Source organism: Piliocolobus tephrosceles, chromosome 8 (assembly GCF_002776525.5).
Source record: "Piliocolobus tephrosceles isolate RC106 chromosome 8, ASM277652v3, whole genome shotgun sequence".
Classification (NCBI taxonomy): Eukaryota; Metazoa; Chordata; class Mammalia; order Primates; family Cercopithecidae; genus Piliocolobus; species Piliocolobus tephrosceles.
Window position 1 is genome coordinate 33395004 of NC_045441.1, and position 11959 is coordinate 33406962.

Genomic DNA, 11959 nt, shown 5'->3' on the forward strand with positions numbered 1-11959 from the left:
GACTCCATCTCAAAAAAAAAAAAAAAAAAAAAAAAAAAAAAGAGTAAATGTCTGGATCAGGAACGATGTTGCAAATCAAATTATCTATTGCTTGAATGGAGGCCTGGTTAGTAGCTAGGGAGACTAGTTCTTCCTAAAAGCTTTCTCTTCATTCTCCCGACCCACTAAACTGTAAGTCCCATATGAGCGACACCCATATTCTCTACTCTAGTACAATGCCTGGAATATACCAGCTACCCAACATGGATTACTGAGTTTCTGATTAGCAGTTCTAGAGGGAACTTAAGTTGCATTTCTTTTTTCTTGAGACAGAGTTTCACTCTTGTTGCTCAGGCTGCAATGGTGCAATCTCGGCTCACTGCAACCTCCACCTCCCAGGTTCAAGTGATTCTCATGAGGTCAGGAGATTAAGACCGTCTTGGCCAACATGGTAATACCCAGTCTCTACTGAAATACAAAAAATTAGCCGGGCGTGGTGGCGCGTGCCTGTAATCACAACTACTTGGGAGGCTGAGGCAGGGGAATCGCTTGAACCCAGGAGGCAGAGGTTGCAGTGAGCTGAGATCGCGCCACCAGGCAGAGGCTGCAGTGAGCTGAGATCGCGCCACTGTACTCCAGCCTGGCGACAGAGCAAGACTCCATCTCAAAAAAAAAAAAAAAAAAAGACAATGTTTCAGCTTCTAAAATATCTACAGATACAGCCTAGAAAGATAAAACCTCCTTGCGGGTATTCAGTAAATTTAAGTCTAAAGGGGTTCCTGAGACCAAAATGTTTGAGAATCTCTGGCCAGGACAAATGGACACAATTCAGTTTTTTTCTTTAACATTAGGGCAAGAAAAGGTTGGCCTAATTTACCTCCTAAGCAATTACAATGTTGATAAACAATGAAAGAAGACTTAGCAGTTTATTTCAAGCCATTGTAAATGATGGAAGAAATTAAGGGAAGCAAGTGGCTGTCTACGTTATCAACCAAAGCATAAAATTAATTTGCAGTTTTGATTTACTCCACAAATTGCTTACTAGAAAAGGGTTATGGCACCCCAGAAGTTCTAGAACAGGCTATATAGTTCAGATGAAATGTGCAATGACTTAAGTCGTTTTAAGTGGGAACTCCTGATTCCATACCCATCTGTGAGCCCCAACAGATGGTATTTCCCTCCCCCATCACCACATAATTACTGAGAGACACAAGCACAAGATTGTCATTCACTTTTCTGCATACTTTATTTGTTACAAACATACAATTTTTTTTAAATATAGACTGTAAAATTCCATTTGCAAAAGTCTATTGTAAGGAGTGCACACCAGCAGGAAGGATTCTTTTTTCTCTGTGAGTTTTTCTGTCAGTTTTGCTAGTTAGTGGTAAATACGGGACCCGCCATTTTTACAGACCAGTCTGAAGCTTCTGACTGTATTCACATTGCTCTTTTGAAGCAGCCCTGCTCCTCTCAAAATTGATCAGAATCTGAGCTTCAACCTACAGGCAGTGAGATCAACAGCCCGTCTGGACTCTGCTTTTGAACGGTTTTCAGGAAGTGTGATTTCTGAATGGGTACTGCACTTCACAGATTTGTTTGAATTGCCCATGCAGCTCTATGTTTGTTAAAGTGCATTCTTCTTTAAAAAATAAGAGGAATAATCTTTACTCTTTAACCAAGGTACTTAAAAAAATGAACTTTTTGGTCTCTCAGCAGATATTCCCAAATTGATCCTATCACTACAAATTTCAGTGTTTTATTTACAGACATTTATAGGGTTACAGGTGGAGGGGACCTTATAAAATTAAAGGTGCAGCTTCTCTTGAAGCAGAAATCAGTTTTACAAATTCATACATAGGAATACACACTTGGTTTACAATGCATAAGCATGTGGGTATTTACACAGAGATTTAAGACATCCCCAAAAAACACATTTTAAAGTAATTTCCAACCTAAACTCTAATTGTACATCTAGATCAGGAAGCTGTCTCCTGCTATCAAGATTTGGTTTTAATTTATTCAAATTATTTCTGTAGATTCTCTACTGGCAGGACATCAGTCCCAACTTTGGAGTGAATAGTCTAAGGAAGCCACTGGTAGATATTACGATTGGCAGTGAAGATTCCTATAGAACGGAAAGTATGTTATCTGGAAATATATCAGAAGACAAATTAATGTTTAAAAATGATCTTGGAAAAACATCTGGAGGCCCAAAATAATAAATCCCTACAATTGTTTTAGAACTTCAAAAAAAGTCCAAATACACTGACGATCTTAGTTACTATTCAAATATTGATAAGTCATTGAAAAATAACTCAGATTTACTTGTCTGCTACCGAAATGTGCAAAACCATGCACTCTTTGTAAGTTTGTCCCATACTGACTTAAAGCCAGTTTCTAGACTTTTTGCTCAACCTACTGACTTTTATAAATTCAGAGAGTAGGCTGGGCGTGATGGCTCATGCCTGTAATTCCAGCACTTTGAGAGACCAAGGCCGGCAGAACACTTGAGGTCAGGAGTTCGAGACCAGCCTGGCCAACATGGTGAAACCCCGTCTCTATTAAAAATACAAAAAATTAGCCGGGCGTGGTGGCACATGCTTGTAATCCCAGCTATTTGAGAGGCTGAGGCAGGAGAATCACTTGAGCCCGGGAGGCAAAGGTTGCAAGCTGAGATCAAGCCATTGCACTCACTCCAGCCTGGGCGATAAGAGTAAAACTCCGTCTCAAAAAAAAAAATTCCAGAGAGCTTTTGTACACGGGTGACATGTGGGCTGGAAGAAGGGTTTATGTCTAATATCTTATCAGTTCAAAATGAAACTCCCAAATTCCTACAACACAAATGTGTTTAATGACATAATCCAGCTCTTCAATTCTCTTGGGATTCTCCCTGCAGTTATGTCTCTGAAAAAGGAATTTAACAAGAGAATAAACAAACTACTCACCATCCTATTTCTAAATATAAAGATTCTTCCAACCAGCCTGATCTTGCAACTCAGGGTTAAGACTGGGACGAAATATTTGGCTTTAAGAAATAAGAGATGGCCTAAATGGGTATTTTGGAAAATACTATTGAAGTGTTATTTAAGGTTATTGAAAAGCTATTGAAGTGTTATTTAAGGTAAAGGGGAAAAAAAGGACAAACTCATGTCTTCTGCAATATCCTAGTGGACAATGAATAGGGCTATTGCTTTCTTTCCAATACTGTGGGCCCACATCATACAAAAAAGACATAATTAGTTCTCTTATTCATGTCAATGGATATTAGATATAATACAAGGAAAATGAAATTTGCTTCTAGACTCAAAATCTGTTGACACTTAGGAAGTGTAATTATACTTTTAAATTAAACTGTTAGAATCATCTATGGAGAAAAATGAGTTTTAGCTTCCAATAAAGCTCTGCTCTTATTAGAAATCATATTGAGCAGTGAAACTACCAATATGGCAGTTGCTATTCTATTGTTTTAACATGGCTCTACCTATCCCAATTGGAATGTCTAATTCAAGAGGCATGAGTTAGATTTTCAAATTAAATGACTGTGAATAGAGGTGATTACATTGATGGCATATTCCCTATTTCTTTAGGAAATACAAAATACATTCATGAAGGCCTTACTTGGATCAGGGGTACAGATATCAATTGGGAATCTCTAAGGTAATAAGTTTTCATGATGCAATTTTATTATTTTTTAATTTTCCAAATCTAATTTTCAGTACTGATAATTGGACAATTGTTCAAGTAAGAGTCTGTTAAATCCATCAGTAACAAAACTGAGTTTTAAGACTGAGGGCTGGGAAAGGTGACTTTAAATAGCAAAGTCAGACCTATCAAAAGAACTCATTATTCAAGAGTCCAGCTATCTGCTGAAACTTCTATGGGGCTAATACTTGAAAATTAATGACTTTGTTTTTTCTAAGTTAAAACAGGGAGAAATGAAGTTATAATTTGCCATTTCCACCTTACATTTGGAATTTTATATATATTTTTTGAGACGGAGTCTTGTTCTGTCACCCAGGCTGGAGTGCAATGGCATAATCTTGGCTCACTGCAACCTCCGCCTCCTGGGTTCAAGTCATTCTCCTGCGTCAGCCTCCCAAGTAGCTGGGACTACAGGCACGCACCACTATGCCCGGCTAATTTTAGTATTTTTAGTAGAGATGGGGTCTCACCATGTTGTCCAGGCTGACCTGAACTGATCCGCCCACCTTAGCCTCCCAGAGTGCTGGGATTACAGGCGTGAGCCACCGCGCCCGGCCACATTTGGAATTTCAAATGGGGCATATGACACATATTCTTTTTTGTCTATATTTTAAGGTAAATGTGTTTTTTTTTTTTCTTTTTTCTTTTCTACAAACTATCTCCCGCCCTCCCCAGCCCCACCCACACACCCATTATCCAGTATATTGAATGGGAGTTGTAACTCTTTAGGAAGACAGCTAATTGATTTACAGTACTCTAAAACCAACCCTGAAAACTGATAATCTCATTCACTTACTATAACTTCAGTGCTGTGGTTGACAGAAAAGAAAAAGTTACCTTAAGGCTCAAGGGAAAGTAACTTATTAAATTGTGAATGCAGCATTGTTTACTCTCCCATCCATTGGAAACTAGCAAAATGCATTCTGGATCAATAATACAAATCTTCTAACATTAGCAAAGATTTCTACTCTTCTTACACAGAGTTAGAACAATATTCATAAGCAATTATCTAAGGGAGCCTGAGAAACTATGATCCACATCACACAAAGATTTCATGTATTTCATGATCAAAAAGTGCTTTATCTTTGAGAAATGTCAGGGTTAAAATGGAAATATACAATGTAAAGTCACTTGACATTTTTTCAAGTCAAGTACAAAGTAGAAAAGGAGCAAAAAGATGGAGGCTCTGCTCTCTGAACAGGCCTTATGCATGTGAACTTTTAGGGTTTACGAAATTAAAATTGTTTTAAGAATTAAAAATAGTGGGACTTTACACCACTATATTGTAAAACCTGAGATTGGACATCAAAACAGTCAAGTTTGTTATTCATCAGAGCAATTCTGATACTTCCTAAAAATAGAAGATAACTCAACTGAATTAACTCCAGGGTCAAAAACATTAATTTTCCCCAATCAAAAAGGAGACTGATCACTAACATTATACCAAGAGTGCTGCAGAAAGACAAACTCTCAGCAAATGAGTCATTTCTACATAAGCAAAAAAGTCACTTTTCTCCTTCCCTTTCTCACTGATCAAGGCCACACTATTTTCAAATGAATATCTACTGAGAGATCAGTTGTGCATTGGATAAAGTACCATAATTGGGTTAAAAATGAAAACAAAATTTACAGTGAAGAATACTTATGTGCATGGCTTACACACTCCAGCTTCTCAATTTCATCCACCTCAAGAGCAAGATAGATGCAAAGTCACCTTGTGTAGATTACATTCTACACCCCTGTAAAGCCAGTCAAGGTCACATTTAACAAAGCATCTTCAGCAACTACAGTGCCTGAAGTGTGCAGCCATTTACAGACCACTCAATATGAGGGCATTATTATAACCAGCCTCTTTTGCCCACAACCCTGCATTTTCAGATAAGACAGGATAATTGTTTTGTTTTGAGAAAACTGAAGCTTGAATCTCTTAAAAGACCTGCAATTTACTGCAAAGTAATCCAGAGGTAACAAAGGAAGCAGGAGGTTAATGGCTGCCTGCGCCAAAAGCCTCTCAATCATTTTGCAGTAAATAATTATGGAAAGTGATGTGACAAGTAGCCATGTGTGTATCACAGCTACAGTCATTTATACCACCTACATGCCTCCAATAGTTACATAGAGTGTTTGGGTTTTTGGTTTGGTTTTCACTTTTTGGTGCCATACAGATTTATATTTTGTTCTGTGCAGCATATGCACTGAAAAACTTGCTGCTGTTCCACTTGCTGAAATGATAGGGACAATAGAAACCAAAACATAGTAGGAAGAGTAGTAGGATCTCTTCACAGATTTTTATTCTTTTGATTCTATTCCTAAAATTTGGCTTTTCAACTTTGTAACTATGGTAGTTTGGGAAACAAACCTTCTAACGATTATCTGAAAAGAAGTTTTAGTTTCCTACTTCTCAGGAATATGACTATTTTGATTAGCTGGGATGTTTGCCAAGCTTAAAAAAAAAAGGCTCAAAATCATTCATAGCAACAACTGAAAAAAAAATTGGTTGTTTCCCATGTCTGTACAATCTGACTGGAATTAACAAAGACCATTTCCTTTAATAAACTATTAATAATATTTACGAATGAATCTCTGTGTTTTGCAGGTTTCTATTGTCCCTAGTGACTGGAATGAAGATCAGTGAAATGCTACAATTAATCCACAGCCTTCTGCAATCTTCCTGCAGTGGGAAGAGGCCATGAATCATCCCTTGCAGGAGAAACAAACCTTAGAGATTGGTTAAGACTTAAAAACCCACCACTATGACATTACCACTTAATCTTACATAGGCAGGTCAAAATTTTAATATAAATTACTTTTGCCAACACATAGCTTATGCATTCTTTGCTCCTTTTTTTGGAGGATTCTCAAATTGATATCTAAAGATTTACATATGATATATTACTGTTATATGGTCTAATGACTAAGAAAATTTCTCTGGTAACCAAAGCTGATGCCATATATGGTAGTGTTCTTGGCATATACTCTATATGCCTCAGACCACTTCCACATTCTTTCTATTCAGCTAATTATAGCTTAGTAGCCACTGGTGAAGGATTGTGAAGACCCTGTCATTTCTACAGAATAGAAAGGCAAGGCTAGTTACTGCAATTCAGCCAAAACAAAAAGAAAAATAAACCAACCCCTTGAAAAGGAGAGGTACTGCACCTTTGCAAAATTGAACTGGCTCACTGCAGCTGAGCAACAGAACCACCACTGAAGCAAGAAAACAAGTTGGTCTATACAGGAATTGTACATGGTTTGAAAATGAAAAAGTTACAGCAATCAACTAATAGCTGCAACCTTAATTTTCATTGCTGCCTCAGAGTTGAAACTTAAACAGTTTCTGCAAACCTAATGCTAGCTTCTCAGCTCCTTTACTAAAACTATTTAGGAATTTGTTCTCCGCAGCAAAGAAATAAACACTCATAACACATAGGTAAATACAGCAGGACATTATTGAAAACAGCTGCCTTGTAGTACAAAATACAGTACAAGTATACGGATGTCATTAAAACATCAAAAATACTATTGCTCCCATACAATTTAGGAAACATTCTTTGCAACGGAGAAAAATTTAAAAGAAAGCTTTAAAAAAATCTGTTTAAAAATTCTACTGTGGATGATGAGAGTAGAGAAATAGTCTGAAAAGGGCACCAATGTTTGTGGCTCTTCCACTTTTTTTTTTTTTTAAATCTAAGATCAACAATATTCTGCATCATAATCTATTTTTTTAAAAAAGCCTAATTTTATGTACACAATTATTTCCCGCCCTCTCAGCCACAAATACATGAAAACCTTTTTGTATATTACTCATTTCCCAATAAATACAAAAAGATTGTATAGATTGAATAATACCAAAATAAGATAATAAAAAGGATATGCAATAAATTAAAAAGGCAGCTCAAATAAGGGGCAGGCATGCAGTTAAAAAAAAAAATACTAAGATTGTGGAGGTGGGGTTACTTGCCTCCTGGTTGAGAAGGTGTCACACAAAGAATACCTGAAAACTTTGGAAAGAACGTTAGCTCCCATTCAATTCAAAGTTACCTAGGTCTATGACATTTCTAGGAATACCTTTTGATGGGGTGGGATTAACTTGATTAGTAAAAATCATTTCTACTGAAAATCCATTTAAAATATAAAGAGGCGATCCTTGAAAACCCCAACTTTTATTCTTGAAAGACAGCTGGATTAACTGGCAAAAGCCAGTTTGTTGAAATTTCAAGATGGTATAAAAATGCTTCCAGGATATAGTCAGCATATTCACGTTAACTTCAGTTCCTTTCACAGATGGATTTCAGCTTCCACCGGGTGCACTGCTTGAATCATTCATCCATCATTTGCCAACTCTGATTGTGAGGTACTGATACAATGGATCAAGTTCTTAAAAATTTTAAAAGAATAAATGATGCTGGAATTCTGGACCTGAGGATCTTTAGTATTTGAACAAATCCACAGATTAAACTGAAGGTAAATTAAGACTTCAGTTTTGGTTATTTCCAACTTTTCCGTGAGGATGTATATTCCATTAAAGCTCAGGCTTATAGCCACACTGTTCCTTTTGTAGGTAATCTTCAAGTTTTATGGTTTAAAATCCAGCCAACCAGTGGCTGTAACAGCCGAATTAGCCATAATTCACTGGCTCACACAGTGGAGATCTGGCTCTCATTCATACCAAAGCCATTTCTTGGTAATGACCTCCATATTTAGAGATCAGGGGAAGAACTTTAGTGAGCAGCAACCAATCCACTCAAACAGTCTGCCTTGTGCTTTATGCCTTTTTCTTGTGCCTACCTCAGCAACCCCCAATGTAAAACTGCTTTTATCTTCGAAAATTTTTTGTCAACTTTGGAACTATTTTAGTAATGGATTCTACTCCAAGCATTGCTATCTGAATCCACTGGCATCCTGGAAAACAATTTTGCAAAGAAAAGACATTTGCCTTGGTCCAGGTTCCATGCAACACCATTTTTCAAAAAAAATGGATCCAATTTGGTTCTGTATTCTTAGATGGCTTCTTGAAATCTTATCTTTAACCCATGATTATTCCAAGTTGCGTTTCTTTTCATGAACCTGAACCCTCAGAACTGGATAACTATAAAGGCCTCTCTTCTCAAGGATTCCATGAAGACCTAGATCCAAAATGCTGATTTCAATGGAGGTGAAGGGATAGACACTCCAAGAGTGAGGCGTAGAGAGAGATCTTTTATGCCAGATTACCCAGGTGCAATCTAAATGCAACTGTTATCAATGGTCTGGGTAACGTGGACGTGTTTCTTGCCCCGGATGTGCAAGGATCTATTCCCTTCAGGAATTATCCTGATGGGTTTAGGAACCTCAGTTGAGAAACAACAGAAGCTGAGAGAATTTTATGCAGGTGAGGAGATGCTGTTGTCCTCTTTGCAGGTTGCTGTCAGTTCCTTGGAACTTGACTGCTTTTCTCAAGTTGTCCGTCACTGTTCTCTTACGATTATTTCTCTTAACTATATTGTTTTGTTTTTTCCCTCTGCGGCCTCCCTGGCTCCCTCTCCACTAGCTCACCGGGGATGAGCAGGACGGGGAATTCTCTAGCCAAAGGGATGGTGGTGGGGTGGAGGAGGCCAGTAGGGGAAGCTGCCTGTTTCAATCCTCATCCACCTCCTCACCCTCTGACTCTTCGCCGCCGCCGCTGCCCCCACCACGTCGCTCATAAAGCTTATCCCTCTGTCTTTCCTGAATTTCTTTCATCTCATCCGCATACCGGCAAAACGCGCCTCCGAACTTGCCCCAGGCTTTGAAGGGCACGGTGATGGCATTGCGGTAGGACGGCTTCACCTCGCTCACTCGCAGAAACACCCCGTATTTGTTGCAGCCCACATCGAAGAAGAAGCGCTTGGAGTCCACGGTGATGGAGGTGCCCTCCGGGAGCTCTCCATACAGGCCGCCCCCTGGGCCGCCGGCGCCGCCTCCCGGGCCGCCTGCCAGCTCGTCGTCCTCGCCTCCGTAGTCGTCGATGAGCTTGGCCAGCGCGTCGCGGAACTCGATGAGGCCCTGCGCAGGCAGCGCGATGGTCTGGCCGCTCTGCAAGCCGCCGGGCCCGGGGCCCGCGCCGAAGCCGCCACCGCCGCGGTTGACCGTTTGGCGGATGCGCAGGAAGCGGCCGCGCTGGTTCTCCTTGAGGTCCAGGTAGTACTTGCGGTTCTCACGCACCAGGAATTCGCTCTTGAGCGCGCGCCGCGGCCCGCCGCCCTCCTCGGCGCCCGCCGCCAGCTGCTCGGGGCTGCTAGGGCCCAGCTGCGCGTAGTGCTCTATGAAGTCGCCCAGCGAGTCGCGGAACTCGGCGGCCACCGCCATGGACAGCGTGAGGCGGCTCTTGGAACCGCCCGCGCCCACCTCCGCGATCTTGAGGAAGCGGCCCTTGGCGTTCTGCTTCACATCTAAGTAGAAGCGCTTGTTCTGGATGTCCAGCCGCTTCGAGGCCAGCTCCTGCGTCTCCTGCTCGCCGCCGCCGCGGGACGCGGGCTGGAACCCGCCCGGCCCACCGCCGCCGCCGCGCTCGCTGCCGCTGTCGCCGTCCGCCATCTTCTCGGCCGCCGCCTCGCCGCCACCGCCCGCCGCGCTCGCGCCCCCGCCCTCCGCCCTGCGGCTCGCGCTCCGGGGCCCCCCAGCCTCGCCCGCCCGGCTCGCTCACGCGCTCCCGCCGCTCATCGCCGGCCGCCGCCGCCCCCCATCGCCTTCGCGCCCCGCCCCCGCCACTTCCGTGCAGCCCTAGGCACTTCCGGCGCGCGACTTCCCATGAAGTCACTCCGTCCCGCCCGCCGCGGCCTCGCGGCCGGAAGCGCCGCGGCGGCGTGGCGCAGAGGGGTGACGTCAGGGCCCGCGCCAGGCTGCCGGCAAGGTGGGAGTCGGTTAGTGCTACTGCTCGGTTTCTGGGCCTGGGGACTTGCCAGCCTTAGCGTGACTCAGGCTCCCGCTGCGTCTGTCGACGCGCCTCTCCCCCATGACACTTTTATTTTAGACTCCAGTGTCGTTCACTTCCCTCCTCGTTTCCGGGGCGTTAGCTGAGCATACTCAGGCCCCAGCCTGTCTGCCCTGGTTGTGTGCTGGGAACAGAGTTCCAGTCTACACTATGGCGACTGGGGTGAGGGAGATCCTTTGGAGCACTCGGCAGCGGGTTCTTAGCAGCCTGTGGGGTTCCCCAGAGCAGGCATGAGCTCACTCTGAAGGGCAAGCTGCAGTTGGCCTGGCAACTCTGGAGCAGAGCCACCCAGCATAGGAGACGGCAGTGCAGAGGCACCCAGGGCGTGACACTGGGAGCTCAGAGCAGCTGGGGGTGTGTATGCCTGAAGAATGGTCGTAGATGACACGGTAGGATGGAATAGATAAAGGAAAGCTATTGGTAATGCGGGAGAGTTAGTGCCTGCTCCAGAGTCTGGAGCCACCATATGTGATCAGATTCACATTTTGGAAAGATCACTGTGGGAACAACGTAGAAAGAAGATGGTTTAGAATGAGGTGAGATTTGTGGATCCAGAGATCCACACAGCCATATTAAAGTGGTTAAGGGAATTGACTCTGCCAATCTTTAGTTTATCAATAAAACGAATAATTGTTATGAGGTCTTTTTTTGTTGTAAGCATTGAGGTGTAACAAGAGGCAGTATTGGAATAGTGTTAAAAAGTGTAGGCTCTGCAATTGCACTGGGTTTGAAATTGACCTTGACTAGTTACTTAATTTTCCCAAGCCAAAATGTCCTCATCCTTAATTTTTTTTTTTTTATTTTTATTTAATTTGAGTCTTGCTCTGTCGCCCAGGCTGGAGTGCAGTGGCATGATTTCGGCTCACTACACCCTCCACCTCCCAGGTTCAAGCAATTCTCCTACCTCAGTTTCCTGAGTAGCTGGGATTACAGGCATCCGCCACCACACCCGGCTAATTTTTGTATTTTTAGTAGAGACAGGGTTCCACAATGTTGGCCAGGCTGGTCTTGAACTCCTGACCTCAAGTGTTCTGCCTGCCTTGGTCTCCCAAAGTGCTGGAATTACAGGCATGAGCCATCACGCTCATCAAGACTTTTGAGACAGTCTTGCTCTGTTGCCCAGGTTGGAGTGCAGTGGCACAATCTTGGCTCACTGCAACCTCTGCCTCCTGGGTTCAAGCAATTCTCCTGCTTCAGCCTTTGGAGTAGCTGGGACTGTAGGCATGCGCCACCATGCCCAGCTTGTATTTTAGTAGAGACAGGGTTTCACCATGTTGCTCAGGCTGGTCTCAAACACCTGAGCTCAGGCAATCCACTGGCCTCGGC

The 11959-nt window shown here is 42.7% G+C and overlaps 1 protein-coding gene across 1 annotated transcript; it reads right to left on the reverse strand.

Moving 5' to 3' along the window:
• Positions 1–1200: 1200 nt before the first annotated feature.
• Positions 1201–10594, reverse strand: PURB (purine rich element binding protein B). The gene has a single exon (XM_023226361.3). The coding sequence runs from the start codon at positions 10234–10236 to the stop codon at positions 9298–9300; it is 939 nt and encodes a 312-aa protein (XP_023082129.1). The 5' UTR covers positions 10237–10594; the 3' UTR covers positions 1201–9297.
• Positions 10595–11959: the final 1365 nt, after the last annotated feature.

Coding starts and splice junctions, on each gene's coding strand:
- PURB (XM_023226361.3), bottom strand. CDS start 10,236: ATGGCGGACGGCGACAGCGGCAGCGAGCGCGGCGGCGGCGGTGGGCCG.